General features: G+C 38.8%; 1 protein-coding gene across 2 annotated transcripts in view; it reads left to right on the forward strand.

Annotated features, from left to right (window-relative positions):
• Positions 1-23,646, forward strand: part of MTUS1 (microtubule associated scaffold protein 1) — a 121,887-nt gene that overhangs the window by 21,562 nt on the left and 76,679 nt on the right. For both annotated transcript variants that reach the window (XM_071432282.1, XM_071432281.1), the window contains exons 2-3: positions 12,089-14,247; positions 16,435-16,630. In XM_071432282.1, coding sequence (XP_071288383.1) covers positions 12,271-14,247; positions 16,435-16,630 — 2,173 coding nt within the window. In that variant the 5' untranslated portion in view covers positions 12,089-12,270. The remainder of the gene's footprint in view (positions 1-12,088; positions 14,248-16,434; positions 16,631-23,646) is intronic.

A 23,646-nucleotide genomic window follows, 5' to 3' on the forward strand; every position in this document is an offset into this window, starting at 1 on the left:
CAATCTTGTTATGCAGACTTCGAATTCAAGGATGTGATGGGGAGAAACACACACTAGTTTTGGTGTGACTTAGAGGCAGGTGGTAAACTGGTAGGACTTAAAACTTGTAGAAACTGGAAGTTTAAGCCGCCAGTTGCTCTTGTTTCTGCCTTGGATGGGGAGAGGAAGATTTTGTGAAACAGTTCAGAAGACTTTAGTATAGTTTACTATTATGAAAACAGTTGCTTTTGCTACCTTTCACGCCTGCCATTCTCTGTATTGCAGTGATTTGTGAAGAAAACAGTCAAAGGACTCAGTCTATCAACTTCTGCCATGATTTTGAGACCAATATGTATGCCTCAGTAGAGGTTGTTTACCTGTCATGGGATCATTTAAGAATACACATTTTTCTCATTTTTAATTAAAAAAAAAATCTTATTTTTCTTAAACCCTTATCAGTGGTCAGAAATGAAGTACTCAGTGTACCAGTCAGGCTGTCATGTGCAAGGTCAGAAGAGCAGGACTAACTTGAGCACTTAGTACTTGCTCACAGATTGAACCTCGGCCTCTCCTGCATGATAATTGTTCCAGTTCCTGGGTGCTGTCCTTCCTTCTGACTTTTGGCATACCTCATTTTGATTAGGAACTTCCTTGTAGATGGGAAAAATTCAGTCCAAGGAACTTTATTGTCACCATCCTCTTCATAGAACTATTTTGCAGACTACTGTTTCTTGTTACTTCTCTCAGCAAACTTATGAACAGTTTGAAGTCTAACCACCAAATATTGCTTTGCAATCCTGAAGGCTTTTCTGTAGCTGGACTTCTCAGAGGATGGAAGCAATTGGTTTCCAGGTGCCAATCCTTTCCACCCCTGGTTCTTGTGAGGCAATTTCCTCTGAAGAAAGTTCCTAATACAGGATTAATGGCTTGTAGTTGACGTTTCTGAGCAGTATATGACCCAAATGGCTTGTGAAAACAGCTCTCGTATGTTTAATTTGGCACAGAGAGACCAAAACCCCAGTGGTGGATTTGAAGGAAAAACATCAAGGTAGAAACAGTTTCCTCTTCCAGGAATATCCTGCAATACCTGATGAAGGAGGGAGAAAGTACTCTTAAATAGTCTCTAAAATTAGAGAAACAGAAATGAGAGATCCAGTGGATCTTATAGATTCTCCTGGATGTTTTGCTCAGCTCAACCTTTTCTTCCTCAGCTTTTGGCAGTTAGGGTTATGTATTTTCCTAGCAGGAGAAGCTTAATGACTTTTCCCCCTATTTATTTTCTAAGATTACTCAGCACTGGGTGTGTGTTGTGGTTTGGGTTTTTTATTTTGTTGGTTTTTTTTTCCCCCCTGCACAACCCTTCTATATTCAGCCTGCTCCAGCATTCTGGGATTTCATTTACCAGAGTTGTATCAACAAGCTGCGCGTACAGAGTCCTGATTGAGCAGGACATGAGGATCCTTGTTTGTGCCCTGTGAATTGGTGGATTTCTAGATGAAAATTTAGAAACTGCAGCATTGACAAACTGTTGAACTTGCTGCTGGTAGAGGAAGTAATTCTGTCATGCAAACTTAAATGATCTGAGATTGCTTTCAAAAGGAAGTTGGTTACCCTTCACAGGACAGTATTTGGTTGTGCAAGGTTAATTAACTTTTACTAGGTACCTGAGCATCAGTTTTTTGCTTTTTTGTTTATTTTTTTCTAAGTTTTTCTTCCTCATTCCCTAATGCTCCCCCCCGCAATGTGCAGCCCAAATACATGGCTATGTGTGTGCGAATTGTTTTCTTCCTTCTTTAAGCTGAAATGCAGGAGTTCCTTATCTGAATTCCAAACTAATGTCAGCTGTATGAAGTTACTCAAGTGTGCTCTGTGTTAGCCCTGTGTAGGAGCTTTCCACCTGCACTGCAGGGTGGGGAAAAACTTGCCTTATCGGTGTTTCCAACTTGCCTTTCATATGGATGGTAGTTCCATAGATTTCTGTACTGTTAAGTGACTGTTTGACCCAGAAGCTGCCTTTTGGTGCTGGTACTTAGCAGAACTAAATAATGAAGGCCTGTGACCCACGTAAATCCAAGAAGTAATATTCTGTCTCAGTTAATAATGGACATGTATTATGTCCTTAGATGAACAGCCTGCACAGCACAGCTTGTGCACAGTGATGCTTTAACCCCGGTGTTCTCTACAGTTTTGAGCTGGGGAAGCTTTGAATTTTGAGTGCACGAATATAAAGGTATCATTTAAATAGGATCTTTGCCTGTCTCTGTGCAGAATCTATAGAAGTTGCAGTAATTTTTTTCCTCCTAAGAAATTTTTTGGATAGTACTAGTGAGAAGCTCCTTTATCTGTGTTCTTCCAGTTATTTACTGCTGCAGATTTGCATGTCTTAAATGTGTTTTAGCCCAATAAATGGTATTGTGTAGGTTGCTGCTAAGAAGACTGAATGTCTGGTTGTAGAATGACTGCTTGAAAGTGTACCAGATTAGAGTGATGACTTTAAATCTTCATGCTGCTGTCACTGCCTGTATGCAATTTCACTCCATCAGGCTTATAAAGCCAGCGAAGTGAAAGCCAAAAGGGTTAAATGTGGGGTGAGCAAGTCCTAAAGACTGCAGAGGACAAATCCATGTATATAAGTAAATTGCCTGACTGAGGGTACTTTATGGCATAAGTTAATGTGTGATCAGTCCTTGCAAAAAAGACAAAGCTGACTCTGAAAAAACCAGCCAGAGCAAGAGAGAGGCAGTTCTTGCTTGTTAATCATGAGACTCAATTAGGTTGTCAGTTATTCAAGGGTTATGATCTAATTTATTGTAAAATCAGAGGGTTGCTTTTTCACTTGTTAGCACAGAGACAGTGCCAGAGCATGCAATGTCCTCTAGCTGTGCATATCTCTCATCCAATGGAAGTTTGTACAGAAGCTGAAACTCACTGGGGGACATCAAGTATGGATGTGGCACTGGGTGTGTAACACTTCTGTCAGGGCCTGTGGCATTTATTTTAGTCAGTTTTGGGTTGAAATCAAAGCTAATGCTCCCATATAACTGTAGTTCCAAGGTATCTGCAATGATGTGATGATGTACATACACTTTACTCTTGTAGGAAGTTGTCAAGTCAGCTATTGGTTGAATGGGGAGAACTTTTTGAGGAGTTTACATTTGAAGTTATAACATCCAGCTCTCTGAAGAAAGTTTTGGAAGAGGCTTGGCTATACTGTAAAACAATACGTAGACTATAACAAGCACCATTTGGATTTTATGCTTGACTTCAAGCAAATTGATTAAAGGAAAAATATTTTAAAACTAATTTGTACCACTTGAGTTTCAAGGAAGAAATTTATAATTATTTGCTAATCTACAGCATTCTTGTGGGATCTCAAATGGAGTGACAGGATGATTTCTGTACAGAAGCTCTGAGTCCTGCTGTTGCCCTGCAGATGCACTCCCTTTCTCGGAGTGCTGCTGCTCAGGGCTCAAATGGAGCCCTATCCCAAGAGCCAAGGAGAAACTGCAGGGCACAACCAGCGAGCCAGCATGTCTGGATCCTTCTCAGAGGTTCCCTTGGGTAACCTTGCCCTGGCAGCCTTTCAAGCAACATGTGCTCAGCTTGCCCTTCTCTCCAGTCCTTCACCCTCCAGGTCCTGGTGGAATTTCAGCCCTGGTGGAGCTGTGAGCAGCCTGGCATCAGCTGTGTGAAGCAGCACGGTGAGCTCGTGCTTTCCAGAGAGCATTGACTGCAACCTGCTACCCAATAGCATTGCATAAATCAAGCTGTTGCCTTTTTTTTTTTTTTTAAACAAGCTCTGCAAAACTGCCACAGCATATTTCTTGCCATTTGTCTGTTTCAGAGGTGCAGTGCTGTGTGTAGCTTTTGCAGAGCTGGTCCCTCTTGGATTTGGGGACTTTTATCTCCTGAGTCCCAAGGAAAACAACCAAAAAATGTAGAAGTTATACAACTCTTGTATCAGGACTGATCTCACAGCGAGAAACAGTTTCCTTTGAAGGAAAAATAACAAGATTTTCTTTTGAAGGTAAACCAAATGTGTTTTATTTGGGTTATTTTTGCCTGAGACTACGACATTTGAAACAATGGTTGTGAATTGCCCCTTTGCTCCAGATCCCAGCTGTGCAGCAGTGAAGGTGAAATATTGGGAAAACTGTTGGTATTTAAACTACTCTCCAGCAATACTTACTGAAAGTCCTTAAAAACCATTATGCCTTTAGGACTTCTAATCATTGGGTTGATGCTGCTTCCTGTTTGGCTACCAAAATATTATTTCCTGTAACCAGTTTATTGCAGTTTTGTTAATTTTTTTTCCACTATATAGAATCAATAGCCTACATAGTTTTTTAAGTCTAAAAGCAGTTTTTTAATTGGCAAAGGCATCATCTTCAGAATTAAATTCTGCTGTGATGATGTTGCTGTGCAAAAGTGCAGTCCTAACTCAGTGGTAGAACTTCTTGATGTGTCAGTGGAAACTATTCTTGGCTGGCTGTAGTCTTTACTGAGTAATTGACCACTTCTGCACAGCAAACAACTTTTGAGTCTGCAAAAACAGCAAGCTGGTTAAATTTCTGACGTGGTTAATGTGAGAAATCCTAAGCATATTGATTAATTCTTCAATTTCTACTGCAAAGCAGTATCATGGCAAAGGTGCTACTCTTTCAGTCATTAGTTATCATTTTGGTCTGCTTTTTCATAGAAATTAATCAAGTTATAGATGCATTGCACAGAACACTCCTCTAGACATATGATCATATGTCTAGTCTCTGTCTCTGTTAAATATGTCATATATGTCATTTGTCTCTGTTAAATATAGCCAAATGCTGAAAGGCTTTTCAGTTGTAGGTGAAGATCTGAAGGACATGCAATGCATGGGAGCAGCTGAATCTGTGTCTGTAACAGTCTGATTCCATTGACAGAGTCCATGCAGAGAGTGCTGCTACTGTCATCTCCAAGTTGGAGCACTCACTCTAGGGCTGTGGGCACTGATGCTTTGTAAAAAGTTCAGGACATGAAAAGCTTCAAGTTAACACATAACCTTAAGAACTCTCAGTGTATGCTGCCTGGCACATTGTGGAAATGGTTAAAGCCATTTCTACTCTCACCTGCCAAGTTGTGGCTCATTTTTAGAGAACAACCACCTTTTTTTTTTCTTCCTCCAAAGGTTACAACTGGCATTTTAGCCACTAATCTTGCAATGTTGTGCTGCATCTGCAGAGTATTTCTGCTTTTTTGAAAGCTTTGTACTTGTCAGACAAGAGATTAACAGCAGACAGTCTTCACTTAAATATTATTAAATAACCAGGATATTTAAAACCCAAATGTTAAAAATCACACGCAAGCAAAGAAAAAAACCAGCCAAAACCAAACCACCATAAAGCCAGCAGCAAAAACACTTTGCCATTTGTCTTAAGAATCCAAGGTGTTATGACTGACTATTCCTGCTTCCCTGTGTACCTGCTTCTCTACTAGGTTTGACTTAGCTAGGATGAGAACAGAAGAACATGGGGAAACTTAAGAGGATTGACAGGTCTGTAAAAGAAGAGAAACAATGCAGGATAGAAAGTCTGGTGGAAGGAATGACCTGTTAGTTTGGAACAGCTTCTGTTTGAAGTTGATTTAAAGGAAAATGGGCAGCAAGGGTGCTGATGGATGGAACTTTGTCAGAGAATGAGAAATTATGATCAAGAACGTATGATAAGAGGTGTCAGGAAAATTGCTGGATGTCTGAAGACTAGCTTGAAACTTGAGAGCACTCTTGAAGAGCACAAACCTTATTTGGTCTGTGAGCAGATAGCAGACGTAGCAGGAGTTGACAAAGTGTTTTTGTTCTGCATAATACATTACTGCCTTTCTTCCTATACTGATAGTATTTCCATTAGTAGGGAATAACATTTCAATCAGAGGGGAAATTTCTGTGAATAATCCTTGCTCACTGTTTCATAGCTTCAAAATACCAAAATGTATGAATGTACCCTTTAAATAGTAGCAGTGGACAAAACGAGTTTAGCAGAATTGCAGGAAACAGAGAAGGTGATCTGATTTGTAATCCCTATCTAGTCAAATAACTTGAAGACTGATGAGGATTGTTGAACACTGAGCTCTGACAGTCTCAGGCTTGTTTGTGCTTACCTATTCAATCAAATCTTTCAAAAAGAAGTACCTGAACCTTGACCTTGCAAGGAAGTGCCATAATAAATGTACTGTTTGTTTTTTCAAGTTCAAGCTCCTTATTTTCATTTTGACCTGAAAGCTTATCCTTCCTTGTATAATAACATATGCTCTTGCTAAATATTTTAGTAGTGATAAAATAGCAAAAAAAAAAAAAATCCCCAAAGTCTCTTTCTGAAAAGGTAATGTCTAATTTACCATTAAGAAAGAACCTAATGGCATTCTTGCAAGTTCCTAAAGAGGAACAGACATTGATCTCGTGGAAAACCATGCACAGACTTTGTTTGTGGTGGCAATGGATATATAAACAATTTATAACTAAGTGTATTACTGACCATGTTGAAAACCTTGTGAGTAGTCTGACAATTTTAGCAATGAATGCTGTCTTAATGAAGCTGCAAATGAGTCTGATTTACTAATGAGAGTGTGCTGAACTATTCAAGTGAGGGACTTATTGCTCTTCCACATTGAGATAGGTACCTTTGGTTTTGTTTGATCATGCACTTAATCTCAGACAATAAAGTACACTTCCTTACTTTCAGTGTGTTAGTAGCTGGTGTTTGTTTAGCTCTTTCTTATGTGAGTTTCCTCCTGGCAGTTGCTGTAAAACAGAGTGGGGGAAAAGAAATTTGCACTTGCAGAGCACTCTGGTCTAGGAGGTTGCATGTACCTCCAAATCACTAGAATACTGGATGACATTTCTAGACAATGTTATTAAGTATCTTGGTTATCTAAGTAAAAGATGGGCTTTATTCTTTAAAAAAAATTACTGGACTAGTGCTCCACAACTGAATACAGAGTTCTCCTAAAACTTACCTAACAATAAAATTCAAAAATTGTCAATTATTAAAGGAAGAATGGTACTGTCAAGACGCTGTATAAATCTGTTGAAGTATCTCTGTGTGTTATGTGCTTACAAATAGTCTGAAATTGAAGATGGAGAGAACAGTACAATATTCTAAAAAACAGGACAACAAGGATGGCCAGAGTTTATAAGTAGTTAAGTAGATAAGGACTTTTCATCTTAGCAAAGTGGAACTGCTGTTCTACTTTACTTCTTCCATATCTTAGAGCCAAGATGTAACTGATTAAAATTAATGCTCCTTGATTACTGTAACTTTTATGTTATGCTGCTGCTTCAGTCTTGAAACAGACTAGCAAATAGCCCAGTAGAAGGCAAAACCTGATGGTTTATGCCTTTGGAAGTGATAGTATTCCTTCAATCAAAAATGCCTGCATGATTGCTTGCAAACATAGCTTGCGCATTATTTCTCCTTACTGTATCAAGGGTCTAACATGGTTTCTGATTTCTAAAATGTCGTTTACTGAAGTGTACAGATATTGCTTAGCTACCCTGTGGGGTGGGTTTGTCTTTGGTTTGATAGTTTGTTGGGGTTTTTTCTTCTTTTCTAAACATCTTCTCAGTAAACTCACTGACGATACTATGTATTCTGAAGCAAGCAATGCCATGAGTATATGAGAACTTAATGTAATCCACTTTTAGGAGTAGATTGTACTTGTAATGTTATAAATGTTTGTGTGAAGTTGTTATAGGAGCTTAACCTAATCCTCTCTAGTATAGTTTGAATTAGCTTGGCAATAGGCTAGTTTACATTAGAATGTGACATTACTGAGGCAGCAGAGAGAGCTCTGAAATTTGCAATTCTGTGTAAATGCAATATTGCCTGAACCGTTTTGTGTTTTCCTAGTGCTTTCTTATGGGGCATATTCAAGCAACACTGAACAGCATGTTGGGAGGGATGCTTGGTTGCTGTTGGTGATGCCATCTCTGCCTTCAGGTGTATGTGCTGAAAAAGTCATACTTCTGTTTTTGTGTTGTGTTCCAGGACATGGGCAAGTAAACTGGTTGTAGTGTAATGCATTCACATATGAAATGCTTTGTATGGTTTTTAATTTCAGGTAATCATGACCATATAATATGGTTTTGTGAGGTAATGCTGATGCTGCATTTTGCCTGGTATCAAAGCATGTTCAGTTAATTAGAGCACTCTAGACAGCCTCCCTGCATGTCTGGGCATGCCCTCTCCTTTCAGATTTATTCCCCACCCCATGTCCCCCCCTTCATGCAGGCTTCACAAACAGCTGATGGGTTTGAGTAAATGCTCTGTGATGATTTGCTTGAAAGAATCAAGTTCCAGATGGAGTACCAGGAAAAGTTAAAAATTATTAACGTCTGCATGGTGACACTAACACAAACTAACTTGAATTCTTGTAGTAATTTGTCAACCTGTGAGTTGAATTATGTATTGTAATTATCTGGTTTTGATTCCTGTTTACCTCACCCTGAACAAGTGACTATCCCCCTGCCCTTTAACAGCACACCCCTGGACGCTTCTTGTTGGTTAGTAGAAGTGACAAGATCTTGCTCTGAGCCCAGTTCTGTATGTTGTAGTGTATTTAGTGTATTTCTCCAGGATCCGGGGCAGTTGGCAGCCAATCCCTCCTCTTTTTAGGAGAGCCTACTTGCCAAGCTTCTTTTGTTGTGGTTTTTTGTTGGTTTGGTTTGGTTTTGGTTTTGGTTTGGTTTGGATTTTTTGTTTTTGTTTTCTAAGTGGTCCTGCTGTTACCCCAAGCTCTTATTTCAGTTGAGGAAGGGGAAAACTTTGAGCTCAGGTACTGCAGACTTTTTCTGCTGTGTATAAGCACTGGAAGTATGCAACTGAAGTAAAGCTGAGCTTCAGTAAAGCTGAGCTTTACTGAAGGCAAAACCAGACTGAACTGTTTTGCACTGCACTGTAGTGTGTTGTGGAGGCCAAGCATTCATAATGCTTGATGTAAGACCAAGTCAAAGCAAATTTATTAGTATTTAGTTTAGAGAATTCCTCCAGTCACGAGTTGCCAGGAACAGTGTGTTCTCAGTGAGGGCGACTTGTTATGTCTGTGTTTCTGCTACTGACTCCCTCCCCATGGAGGAGATGCTGGGCTGAGGTTAATTTTGCATTCAGCCTTATATGGCAAATCTAAAACTAATGAATTTCTTTGTTATATGAAAGTTACAGAATGCCAATTCTTTAAGGAGTAATGCTCATCAGATTTTTAAATACCATAGCTGATCCTTAGGAATGCCTCTCTTTTTATGCAGGATGCTTTCAGGACTCTAAATATGGATGTGAAGCCAGTCTACTTGTTCATGAAAGTATTGATTGTGAAAGTGAAGGCTTGCTTTAAAAATAGTTGAATTAGTAATTGATTTCTACAGGTGCTCTGGCTATTTGAAAGTCCAGAGCCTTGAGTAACAGACTTATATATGTATATGTCCACCTTGGTATGTGCAACTTTATTGTGCTTCCTCATTTCTCTACTCAGTATCAAATCTGCTTTTACTTTTTTGGAGTTTCTTCAGCATCAGTTGAATCAAGCTTTACTTACCTAACTGTGTTGTTTCAAATTTTGGCATTATTAGCTACATATACTGTAAGGTAATGCAACATTCTTTAAATTCTTGGGATTTTATTCTTGCTAAGGCTTGAAATTGCCTATTTTCTTCAGAAGGAAAACTCTTGAAAGAGGTGAGACTTCTGGTTTGATCAAAGCTACTGCTGCAACAAAATGGAATCTTAACTTCTGTTGCATGACTAGGTGAGCAAGCTGTGTTAAGGGCTAGTATCCAGACAAGCAGAAACAAGTTTCAATGTGTCAAAACAACAGTGAAAGCAAAGTTTGCAAATATTTTTCAGCAGTTGATTCTGTGATTGACTTAAACTAATGGAAAATTATTCAGAACAGATTCTTGCCCTGCCTTCAGGGAAGACCTTTTTAAGAACTCTTCAATCTGCATAAGTTTCCTAATTAAAGGTGAAAGTGAAGGTACTACAGTTGTTTATGTTTCTTTAGGGATGGAATAATAGTCAGTAAGCAAAAGATCTAGATCAGCCTTGAAGAAGCAGGAGATGTTTTAACTAGACAAGTCTTTTCATCTTGGGCATGGGAGGGGGGCAGAGGAAGGTGTGCTGTCTGATCTCAGTAGCTTTTTTTTTTCCTTGTTTCATGGTCTTTTTACCTTCAATCTGAGTCAGATGTTCAAAGTACCATGTAAAGAAAATGGGTTATTGACCAGAATCCACTCTGTGTTTGGTTCATAGTGAGCAGACAAATTCTTGAAGTTCTATAGTAGTCTTACTTTGGATGTTGTTGTTTTGTTCTCAAAACTATTTATCGGCCCTGCAGCTTTATACTTTTCATTAGTGCGATAAAGGCTTTATTTGAATGTAGTCACTCAAGCTGTGTTTCCAGCTGAACAAAGAAAGTTTTAAAGAAAAGTTTTTTGCAAGATGTTTAAAAAAAAAAAAAATTCTTGCATTTTGAATAATGCAAGAAATCACTTACCTTTCCCTACTTAGTGTGCTGACTTCATTTTACACTTTCCAAAGTATTTGTGCATGAGAGTTTGTTTTCTTTCCCCTGCTGTGGTTTCCAGAATGGTTTATATGGTTTCTGTGAGGATTCAAACGTACTTGTTAAAGAACAAATCAAGAGTTGCTTCTCAGAACAAACTTGTTTCCCAAAGAAGTCTTTGATTCCTTTACAAAAATATGATTACAGAATTATTCTTCAATGTTCCTAAGCAACATTGCGATACCAGAAATCTAATATTAGTATTATCAGTATTATTATAATCTTTTCTGATCTTGTTGCAACTGTCTTGTATTGCATCCAGTATTGTCACCATAGTTGAAACAGTGAAATAATTTTGGACTTTAATATAATTCTTATGTGAGTTATGAGTTATTCCGCCCACCTTCCATACTTAATCCTGATTTACATGTACTGCTGCACCAAATTTCAAATATGTCATTAGATCAGTGCTCTTGTTTGAGGACACCACACTCTGATATCAGTCTGCATTTTTATTTGAACACCAGAGACCTGTTTGCTCATTGTTTTTGATGACAAGTGTCCTTCTTCCTACTCTTTGGTTGAAGAGTATAGTCTGTTATTCCAGACAGGTGAAGGTGTTCAAGGTGTTCATTTTCTTCAGTTGGGAAGCTGACCTTTGTCCAAGAATGCATCTTCAGCCAGATTGCCTTGTCAGATCTATTGAACTTCTTCCACCTATTCAGGTTTTAATTGCTCCAAAAGCTTCCTTCTGGCAGATTCCCCACCCACTGCAACTATATGTTATAAATCTGAGGTTCTTCCTGCCTCTGGTCTCATTTCTGGTACTAGGAGCCTTTCATATGGAGTGCTCCAGAGGTCATCCAGCTGCTTTGGACAGTTTGATCTTCTCTCTCATTCACATCTTTGTGGTTTTGGTACTTGGGTGCAGTCTCAGTGCTTGTTAGGAGCTTGTCACTATATGTTGCAAGGGCTCTGTGCTGTTTTTTGTTTGTGAATCTCCACTCCGTGTGTGGTCAGTTGTCCTCCATCGTCTGTCCATGTCAGTCCCACCCCTTTGCCTTTCCATTGGGTTTTGGGTGAGGGTATATGGCTCCGCTCTGCTGGAGAGGACATTGGAATTGTTTTGTCACTTGGCTAATCTTGGCTCATCTTTATAGAAGATGGAGGCAGTTAACTGATATGGAATTGCTTTCCAGTGACTCTGAAGGGATCCCACGTGCATTTACAGTTGGCTGCCCCACTATGGGGGCATGTGTACTGCTGTAGCCCCAGAACTGATCCCAAACCTCCCTCTCCTCTCTATTTCAACTCAAATGTCTTAAGTAACTCTTCCAAAATCTTCAGCTGCCTCTGCTATGCATTCCTGCCTTGAAGGGCAGGAAAAAGGCCTTCAGTGCAGAGAAACAGCAGTCTCTAGGTGCTCTGCAGCAAGGGGTGAAGACTGAAGTTTTTCTTTGCTGGGGTTCTGAATGTTGCTTCTGTGTTGCTGCTCTGATGTCTGAAGACTAGGAACTTGGGAATGCTTACTGTCTTAAAATCCTGGTTTGGTTAACTTTTAAAAATTTCTTTTTAATTCCAGAACATTTGAATCTTCTTGGGAAACATGAAAACAAAGAACTGCTTTTTAAATATCTTTCAGGACAATTGACACATTCCAGGGAAAAGAAGTTGTTTTTTTTCCTGCAAAGTTCAGAAGAATCTGCATTCTCTGAGATTTTAAAGAATTCTAAAATGAAAAAAGTTTAAAATTTAGCTTTCAAAATGAATGTTGGGAAGTCCGATGACAAAGCAAAGAATGGGTTGAAGTCTTCCTTACTTATAAGGGATGAAAATGGAAATAGCTATGCATGTGACAGAGGTACACCTTCCTCAGAGAATTGTGCCACCAAGATACATGGTAATTCAACTGCCCAAAATATAGGGGCTGAGCATGAGGGTGATACCATTTTTGAAAATAAGGGCAACTTCAGAAGTCTTTTAAAACAGCAGTGTATTGAAGTGCTTGACCTGCAGAAGACACCTGGTAAATACGGCTGCCCAGGAGCTCCATTGGGAGATACAGATGCTGCGCACAGGTCTTCTGGGACTGAGCAGACATGTATGTGTCCTTTGAACTGTGGCTTGGAAGCAACAACAAGCTTAGTGAAAGGTGATTTTGCTATGGCAAAAATGCAAAATCAGAGTATCAAACACTCAGTGCCTTACAGTCAGACTGACTCTAAGTCTGTACTAACTCTTCCTGCTTCAGAGGAGAACATGCAGTCCCTGGAAAATGACAGGGCATGCTGCCAGCTGAGCACATTGGATGTTACTAATGTTACAGGTGAAAATCTGAGAACTGATCAAAAAGATGACATGCATCTGGGGGAAACACTGGTCTCTTCTGAAGTATCTATCTCAGAGAAATTTGATAGAACCAGCTCAGAAAGAACACCTAATTTCACCTCTGCAGGTGTTGAGCCCTATCAAAAAAACCCTATCAAGAATGATAATGAATCACAGGAAACAGAAGCACAGGCTGTAGAGCTACCTGCTGGATGTATAGATCCTTATAAGCTAGATGCATTATCACCATGCATTAATATTAATGAGGATGACCAAGTGAAATCCTTGCAGATTACTCCTTTCCATGAAGGAACTGGGAATTCCAATGCTGAAACATGCATGGATAGTGTTGTAAATAGTGTGCACCTTCTCCCAGTAGATCAAATAGAAGGAGAACAAGTATCAAACAAAACTAGTGAACCTTTAACCAAAGAACAGAGTATCTCTGGAAATGCTGCTCTTCAGAATATGCACAACATTCCTTCTGTATCTTGCAGTGTTCCAAAATTAAAGAAGACGGTTATGCCTGAGCTGAAATGCGAAGCAACTTTTTTAGTCTTCAGTCCAACAGCTGATGAAAGCAATTCATCTCTATGTACTTCAACTCCTAAAGAACGGTCAAAAAATAGGACTTTTTCTGTTTCAGCTTTGGAAGAACTTGGAGACAAGTCTTCTAGACTAAGACAAAGTGAAGCATTTGTAGGAGGGCGTAGCAGGTCTGGGCTTAAAGCTAGTTCAGATCAAACTGCAAGAAAATCAATGGGCAGGTCTCCTATTGCATCAACAATTACCAAAGCAAGGAAATCAGAGATAGTTAGTTTTCCCAAACCTAATTTTAAAAATGTTAAGCCAAAGGTTGTGTCTAGACCTGTGCCACAGCCAAGAGACAGTGCAGCATTAAAACAGTCTCCCCAGTCCCGTCAACTATCATCTGTCTCCTCACCTTCAAGGGTTGGTTCCCCAAGGCAATTGTCCTCCTCTATAAAAGTGCTGAAGAAAGCAGTAGATCCAGCTAAAGATACTAAGGTGGAATTGCCTGTAAATAAGCCCCATAAGCTACATGTTAACAAACACCTTTTCACTAGCCAAGTTGATCATGCCACAGCACATCCCCGAAATGCTTCCCATAAGGTTTCAAAAACACCTGCATTAAAGTTAAGTCTGCAAGACATTGACAAAGCAAGTGCTTCCCATCCGGTGTGCTCCTTGGCTTCTGCTGCACTTCCAGCATCTAGAGAGAGCTCAAAAGACATGTTAAATGATAAAATGGAAAGTTTAAACTCCTTAATGACACCTTGTTCTCAAAACATCGACCTGACCAAAGGTGAAGAAGAGCAAAGCAGCAACATGGGAGTGTTTCTAGAAGACACATTGGTAAAAGATGTAACATTTGAAGTGCACTCTGTTCCTTTGGTAAGTTTTTTTGCTTTCATGCTTACTTGTCTGTTTTGTACATTTGCAGAAAAGGAAATTCAGTATTGCACAGTGTGAAAATTATGGAATGGGTTTGGTGTCTGCAAATGTAGCTGTAGTGTTGATTTCTACACGGAGTCTCTCCCTAGTAAAGGCACTGAAGAAGTATTGTTTTACAGATTAGTTGCAGTTGGCTTCAGCTGCAATTTAGTGTCTCCACCTTCATCTTGTTCCATAACACAATTTTTTTTAGTAAAGTCCTTTTTTAAGACAATACAGTTTGTAAGAAGTCTAAAAAAAGCAAACAAGTCTTAGTTTAGTCAACCTTGTAAAATTGCCTAGCCTAACTTGGTGAGGTTTTCTAAATACAGCTTTTAATGTACATTTCTTCAAGATTATTCTAGCGGTGCTGTAACTTCAAATAGACGTTAGAGATAAAGTGCTGGTTTGGGAATTTTCTTTCAAAATGTGCTTTAGAACTAAAGTAGACTTTTAAAAATTAGTTGTGTAAATGTTGTGCTTATATGAACAGTAACATTAAGTCACACAAAACCCAGAGACAATAAATTGGTGAAACATTTTATTTTAACAACTTAATTTCACTGTCTCCTTTGTATAATGTAGGAGTTTATTTGTTTGAAGTAGAGCTGGGACTCATTAGAATAGTTGGGAGTAGTCAGGAAATATTTCTCATGCAGAGGGCATATACCTGGTTTTAGGCAGTCTGCCAGCTGGAAGGTGCAAACTTCCTGGCCGGGAGGTATTCCTGTGCTGGTTGGTTGGGAAATATTTTGGGATGAGTCAGCTGCCTGTCAGGAGAAACATGCTGCTTTCAAATGCACTGAAAGAAGGTTAAAAGACAAGGAGAAGGGGAAAGAAAGGAAGAGTGTCAGAATTGGGTTGACCAGGATTTCAGGAGGTGTAGTAGGGACACAGTGCTTTTTGGAGTCTCTCTTGTTGCTGGCTTGTGGATTCAATAGCTTACATTAAATTGGTGAAATGGAGGCAGCAACTATTACTGGTAAAACTGTCGTCTGAATTTTTGACAGGACTTACTAATTTGCCAGAAAAATTTCAGTGAAGCTCAGTATACGGGAGAAGCTACTTAGAACATTTTTGAAACACTGCACAAGAAAGTAAAAAGTACTATTATTTGGCTAATAATTTAACTTGAAAACCTAAGTAAGAATGAAAGCAAGGATGGTCTATTTTAATTCTACAGTCTTTATGAGTTTGCATTCTTTGTCAGTCCTTACTTTTGGCATGAAGAGTTGGAGAGAGTGCTTTTAATTCATTCCATTGCCAAAAAGGAAAACTTTGTGATTTTAATTGTTCTGCTTGTACCTGGAGAAGCAATAGAGAAATTTCTATGAAATGCACAGTAGACAAATCAGCTGGATTAAATTTAAGAATGGTCTTCTTAAGTGGAAAAGTACAAATTAACATTTGAAAATGAGCATGAGGATTGTCATTGAAAATGGAAAGTCTGGTACTCTGACCGAACTGCTGCACTCAGCTTGAGTCACAGAAAAGCACATGAAGAGCTGAACTGTCAAGTGTGTCTTTATAGGCCTGACAGGAGTGGCTGTGAACTAAAGGCTGTATCAACTGGAGCAAGAATTCTGTGTGAAACATATATAAACCAGTTTCACACATATAAACCAGTTATTTTATACCTGTCCTGGATCTACTCTTGCACTTATGTTTTGTGTATGGCACCTCAATGTGAAGGATTTTAAGCTGTTGTGACATAAGACCTAGGTCAGGAAACTAATTACAAGGACTGTGACATTTCAGGTAGTACAGGACAACTAAATTTTCAGGGCCTTGAACATGTGTAGTTCGTTGATTTTGAGAGTAGGTGTAGTCATGTAATTGAGTGGTTTAATTAGAGTCTGGGGAGGAAGAAATTCTGATGACCTCTGTAACCTCTTTTTAGTGTGTTGGTCATTACTAGTGATTAGCTTCAAACTAATAGGTTTGCATTGCTGAAGGCCATTCAGGGGATTGTTCTTGAGGTTCTGAACTGCAGATGTTGACAATGGGATAAAGACTAAGCATGTTTCCTACTTGAGTGGTCAGTATTTCATTGCAGATGCTGCAGAGAGAGATCTTTAGTTTCTCACAGTGGTGGTGTGTGGGTTGAATTGTTGTTGGCTTTTGCTTTCTGTTTTTTTCTTAAAACAGATGCCTTCTGTGAAAGATGGAACAACACAAGGGAAAAACATACCAAAGAAAGACCAAATCACATTACGAAATGTATTAACTCCCAAGGTTAAAATGGTGCCATCTGTGTTGACCTTGAAGAAAGGATGTGAAAATAAAACTATCAGCACTATTAAAACACCTTCTCACAAAGAAGCTCTTATGTCATCAAACTCTGGTAAGAGAATTTTTCACTGGAATATTACCACTTAACTAGTTTCTTAAAATTAAGGTATCATACTTAAGGTACTTTCTGACACAACTTTTAGGGTGGTACAGAGCTATATGTCAGTCTTAAATACAATACTGTCTAAATTGTAAATTGCTAATACAGGGTGTGGTGCTATTACAAAAATCAATATTAAATATTATTTATATTTTGTTCTATTATAGGATTTTGGGAAATTACAACTAAAATTACTTGAAAGAGGGAAAAATAGAGTGCTCAAGTACAGTGCTCTTGTGATAAGCAACTGCATGCTACCCCAATGGGAATGAGTCCTTATTTCAGGACACAACATATTTTGTTCAATCTAATTTTAGCACAGCTCTGTAGTTTCTAGAAAGGGGAGAACATAATTGAAGGTGAGACTACTGCTTGAGCTGCTAATTAAACTCAGACTGATTAGTAGCAAGGGCAGGGATGAATCTCTCATCTAGTCTGTAGGCTGCTGCTCAAGTCTCATGACTAGAAACTACATTCTGTAAGTGTATTACAGGGATTCAGAAGTGCTCTGGTAGATTATGTGCTGGGGTTTTTTAACCAAGTGTGGCAATATAACTAGCTGCAAAGGTAGCCTGTCTATGAATGACTACACTGCAATGCACTGTAATTTGGAGAGTACACACCCAGCTGTACCCAGTAAAACCTGTTCTTTTTTTTATTTTTTAACCCACTCAATCTAAGATTATAAAACAGTAAAAAAAAGTCCTCTTAATTATATACAGGTGGTGAAGTGTGATAAAATCTGTGTATGCATGTAGGCCTTTATGAGATGAGTCCCTCAAAGAAAGTGGGCATAGACTATTCTCCCATTTGAGGCTTGCTCATGTGAGGCACTTGCTCAGTGAACCAGGCACCAACCTGTAGGCTGCCAGTTTCTTGGAGAACTCATCACCCCCCTAAATACCAGCCCAAACCTTTCCTGTCTGTAATTATGGCCTTAGAAAAAGAGAGATGGATAGATACAGAGTTTTCCTTTAGGTTATTAATCCAGATAGGATTTATGATACTGTCACTAGAAATAAATGTAAGCACAGGTGAGTTATAGGACTACTTCCCTTCAGAAAAAAAAAAAAAAATTACTTTCAGAAGAAACAGAAGTCATTTGCTGTTGAAAATAAAAACATTTACTCCCCAGATTTGTTTTTTTAAATAAACCTGTCACTCCTTAGCCAATTGATGTACGTTGAAATGATGGTAGTCAGTAGAATATTTTCCAAATTTTTCCTACTGGAAAAAGGCTGCTTAAACTAAAAGCAAAAAGTAGCACTTCAACATTTCAAACTTGTGGTATGATCTGGTAAGACTGGAACTTTAATGCTGCACATGAGAAGAAATTTGTTTTCTCCATGCCCTTTCTCCAGTTCCATGTTCCTAGTTTACTTGTGCCAGCACATATTACCCTTCATCTTCCTTATGCAGTGTTTTTGTGCGACGAAGTAGGGTTTGATGCATTCAACTGTATCAGATTAGCTTCCTCATCCCTTACAAAGGGAGTTTTTAAAAATGTGTCCTTGCTCCTTGGCAAACCTTGTACTGATGCAAATCATAGGATAGGATTATGGGGTGGGATATGGGGCAAAGTAGGAGTTATTTGGGATTGCTGCTAAACCCCCACAGTATTATGTGACCACACCTTTCAGGTAAAACCATACTTACTGCTGCTTACCCCTTCTGTTTTTAACATTTTTGAAGTAAAACTGTACATACACTTTTTGTGACAAAGTGGCAGTTTGTAAACCAAACCCAGTTACCTCTTTAGGCTAAAGCATTCCTGAAGGGGTATAACTGTTTTTGCCTGTGGAGTCATTTGAATACTTTGGTATTAAACTTCAGCCCCCAGATAAATCATTCAGTAGCTGTACAGTTGTTTGCTGTCAGGATTTTGTCAGACTACAAACAGACTAGCTAAATCCAGAAAGGAAAGGACTTCTGAAGGTCGCCTAGTCCAGCCCCTGTTGCCTGTAACTGGGTCATTACTGAATTCAGACTAGGTTGTTCAGTTGTTTGTCAAGTTGAGTTTTAAAAATGTCCAAATCCTAATGAACTTGTTTCTTCCTGAGGTATTAACATATGTGCAGCTATTTCTTTTCCAGTTACTGATAGTATTTGGATCATTGGGCAACAAGAGAAGTTTATGTAGTTGAATTCATTAAATACTCTGAACAAGACAAATAATAGTATAGCTCTATGTCAGCTCTCACATGTGTGTGGTGAGGGACAGAAGTGGTGCATCTGTCCAAAATGTACTAGTGTGTGTATTATTCCTAGAATAATCAAGAGCTTGTGAGTGCTGTCTTCATATAATGGCTGTTCAAGAAATGAAAGAAAAAAATGCCATGTATAAAACACCAGTTAAAAGATCCTTGGAACTTGTCAGGAGTTAAGATTTTTTTTTTTGGTAATTTTTTTTACCACTTGTAAAACTTAAGTACTCAGTGGTAACATACTAACCTAATAGAAAGAATTTCTTCTCAGGAAGTTTCCTGATTCTCACCTGAACAGCAGAAGGAGAGAAGAACTCATATCCCAAACACTATTTTTGTGAGGTTATTTGCAGAGCATGTTAGGCTAGAAATAACTAGGTTTATTTATTTCAAAATGGTTGCTGAGCATTGTTCACCAGTATTGGTGTATTTTAGCTGGAACTTGAAGTTTTTGCTGAATTAGAAATAGGTTCTCGAAAAGACAAGCCCACCTTGATCCAGTGTACCAAAGTCATATGGGAAATGATGAAGCCCCATTTCTGCAACTGTGACCAGATTTGCTGCAAGCTAGATGCTTCAAAATTATTTCTGTAACTGTTTATCTCTTTTCTTCATAAGAGGGGATGAGACACTCACTCGAAGACAAAAATCTGAGTTCTCTACAGGTAACTCTTCCATGGAGTGGTGTGTAGGTTTCTGTAGTACTGGATGGCGGGCTGTATGTCTCTTGCTGTGTTTGTTTTCTGTCAATGAAAACATTTATTAGAATTTAAAACACAGAATAACATTTTTGACTTACCCATTTTTACTGGAAGGGATATATAATTTTGGAGCCCTGGTAGAGGACTTTGAACTAGTTTCAAAATCAAAGCAACTGTTGTTTCTGTTCTCATGAAATACACAGAGCCTTCTGATTTGGATGTGTCATAGCCAATGTGGAGGAGTAATAGCCTGATAATAGTTGAGGTGTTGTGGTTTGGGAAGAGTCATGTCTTTGCCTCACCTGGAGGGAGGAGTTGAAGGGGATTGGAGAAGCCAAGGAGCTTTGGTGTTCCCATGGAACATCACTCCATGATTTTCTGCTATCATATGTGCCCCAGCAACTGCATATTACCACCTGTGCAGTTGAACAAAAGCACTGTGACAGTCTGAGCCACAGGAAATTATTTAAACAGCATCAAATAGGAAACTAAATGATTTACAGTAAATCTAAAAATGTATATGCCCACCAATGCCTTTTTAACCATCCTTTTGTGAACTAGCTAGGACTAGGACAAGCTACCTGAAATAATGTAAAGGAGAGGAGCTTTACCTGCAAGTAAGAGTTCTGATATGCTATAACTTCACCTTCAGTTCTGCCTTAAAATTACACTATTAGTTTAAATTATTTCTCATTGTAAGAACCTTCACATTCTTTTGGATGTCTTAGCTCTGTCAAGATGCTTTCTATGTAATTGAAACTCTTTGGGAACCTGAAAGTGTCAGTAATACTATTGCTCTGCTTACTGTTAAAAGACTTGCAGAAATAAATGGAAACCACATAAATCATCTGTGTAACAAAAATGTCTCTTGCTGTCTGGTGGGGTTTTTTTTTGACATTTCGGGTACCCTTTTGTCTCTGATTTAAGTCACTGATATTCCTTCAGCAGTAATAGTAGCCCTGTGCTTTACTTCTAATTTCCATTAATCTAGTCCAGTGGTCACTCCCTTTTTCTCTTGAGGGTATTTTTATGGCATTTAACAAGACCACTGAAAGTTTGGATACAGAGAAGCTTTAAAGTGTGAATTCTGTGTTTCCTTAAAGATATTTTTGAACAAGTGAGTCCTTTCCCTGATGACAAGTTGATCATACTGAAGGATTTTTCCTGTGTTCTGCGACTACCAGAAGCATGGGAAAAATAATTCCCCAAATGGTATAGAAAATCAGTATGCAGGACTAGTGATACTTTGAAATACTGATTTTCTTTGTAGTTCATAATTTCTAAATTCCTGTAGCTGAATTTTGGCTTGATCATACATTAAATGTGTGATTGAGAGAAGCTTCCATAGTTAAACAGAACAGGCAGGGACAGATTAAGACTCAGTTTGTTACTGAGTGTTATTGCTTTTTATTGCACAAAGAAAGGCTTCTCAGATGGAAAATTCAAACCAAATGGTTTCAGTCAGTTCTGATAGAGCTGGAGACATAGATAAACTTGATAATTCAGGACTTCTTGGTACAGCCTTTCACAATACTAGTGAAGCAGGACCAAAACAATTTAGTTCCACTAAGCATTCTCACAGTCCTTGAGTCTGTGTTCTGACACTGATCTAGGAGCCAACCCAAATGTAGTTACTGAAAACAGTTTTTCAGCTTGTATCATTCCTTTTATCTACCATGTGACTCTTTAAAGCTGGATTGACATGCTGCCAAGAGGAAACAAAATATTTAAAAAGACAAATATAACTTCCAGGTTCTCTGGATTGAAACAGTCACGACTTTACTCAAAATCCTAGAATAGACAGTCACTTTTAAAGGTGTTCATATATTTTCTCACAAACAGGTCTGGAATGCACCAGGGTCAAAAAATAAGGCTTAAAATTTCATTTCAGACAGTCCTTTTATGCTTTTTTTTTTACAGAGCAGCCAGTTTCTTTTATGGATCCTAAAAGCAGGTTCTTCATAAACTAGTTTACCCAGGATGATTATTTGTCTTTCTTAGTCCAGATTAGTGAGTTTCAGTCTCATTTTCTTTAATATATCTGTACTAATTAAAGCCTGTGTTAAAAGTGAACTTAAAACTTGCATGTTTCCCTTCAGAGGTATAGGAAGGAGGAAACTAAAACATGACACAAAGCTTGGGTCATACTCCTTCTTTGGTCGTCATAATCCAGACATCTCCTCTGCATAGTGATTCTGTATCTCGTAACTAGTTCTCTAAACTGGGGAAGAATTACACTGTGTATCCAGAAGGACTTTTGTCCAGTTGATGAGTTTGTGAGAGTTCAGAAAACAGTGTGAATTGTGAGGGCCTGAGAGCCTTGCTGTTTACTGTTTCTCCAGTCAGTTGAGTTGGACTTGCCTGGTAACGTTTCCAGTCTACTTCGCCCTTACTTCCTGGACATCCTCAACAGGAATGGTTTGCTGGAAGCTGCCTGGAGCAATATATTTATTTATTGTGCCAAGTACTGATTGTTAAATTCCTGGCCCAGGTGTTGATCATTCAGCTAAAAAATGGTCAATTCACAATTTGAGGCCAGAAAGGAGCTATAAAATGATGTAATCTGAATTGAAGCTTTGTCAATTTGCTTTTGGCCTTGACTACATACACTATCAGAAAAGCTTACCATAATTTTGACACCTATTTTCTTTTGTTACTTTTCATTAACAAGGAACTCTTCCTGTGGGATAGGTTCAGCTTTTGTTTTTGCAAGGCTTTCATAGGTTTTTCAAAAAAATGTATTTTGGAATAAAATACTTCCTATTTAGCTTTGGAAGTCAAGTTGACCATGAAAAACAAGTAAAAGTGAAAGGGTTTTTGTTTGTGAGGTGGTATGGGATCTGTTGCTGTGAATGACTTCAAAGTAAACTGGATTATTTATCTCTGTATAATTTGGATGGGGTTATCTGAGTTTTGAGGGGATGGGAGAGAAGAGACAGAGGGAATTGGAAATATTTGAGTTTATGGATAATTCAGATAATATGGCTTTCAAAAGGGGGCACTTCATTCTGTCAGTGTTGCTTAAGGTGCCATCAGTGACCATAGTTCAGGAAATAAATTTTTCCCATATGTTCCCAGACTTTTTACAGGCAATTTTGTGACTAGCCCCATTGAAGTTTTAGTATGTTGTACCTGTACCAAGAAGCGTGATCGTACTTGCAGAGACTGATTCTAACAGTCAGCATATTGACGCTGTCAGAAGTGTGAATGTATCTATAAGAATATTCTCCTTTAGGAGAGAGGTGTGCACTACTTCCCTGCAGGGGAATTTCTTGGTGCCTAGTCATTTACTTGCTAGGGCATGCTGGTGTGTCTTCAATAACTCTTTACCTGTACTACTTAGTTCTGAATTCTCTCAGGGTAGGTGTAAAGGAGGAGGGAAGTACGCATAATTGTCTTCCAGAAGAAATTTATGTTTGTTTGGCTGCAGCGAGCTTCCTCTTTCATTCAAGAAACACGTGAAGTCCCACAACAGAAAACATAAGATTTGTAGATAACGTGTAGATTTAAAACAATCTAAGTCAAACAAAATTCACTGCCAGACATAAAGGCTGTGTGGTATGGAGAGTTGTACAATAATGAAAAGCATGATTGGATGAACCCCATCCACCAACCTGGTGGTTTGCTTCTGCCTCAGCTTTCCTTGCAGTACATTGATTTGACTTCTTGTGCCCAGTACTCCTAAACAGACTGAGCTTTACCATGGCTGTGTGAAAGCTAGTGGTTGGGATTGGATTGTTTAAGTCAGCATGCAGCCTACGAGAGTCTCCTGGCAAAACCGGAGTGGGCAAGCTTTGTGAGCACTACTGTGCCTGGGAAGCTGGTGTAAAACTATCTGCTGTCCAGAGATAGGCTTTGCTTGGGCTCATAGGAGGTTGGTAGCATGACTGTGCAGACTGCATGGTCCCTCATGGGGCTGCTCTAGTTCAGTCTTCAGAAGGAAAAACTCAAGATGGACTAAATCCAGTAGGCATCATTGTGGGCAGACAGGAGGTGAGAGAGCGGGTGTGAGCTCAAACTTGAGGCCAGGGTAAAAAAGGGCTGTTTCTAGGTGCTGGAGAGG

The sequence above is a fragment of the Agelaius tricolor genome, unplaced genomic scaffold (assembly GCF_023055355.1).
Source record: "Agelaius tricolor isolate 1412-34295 unplaced genomic scaffold, bAgeTri1.0.p SCAF_8, whole genome shotgun sequence".
In the NCBI taxonomy this organism is placed as follows: Eukaryota; Metazoa; Chordata; class Aves; order Passeriformes; family Icteridae; genus Agelaius; species Agelaius tricolor.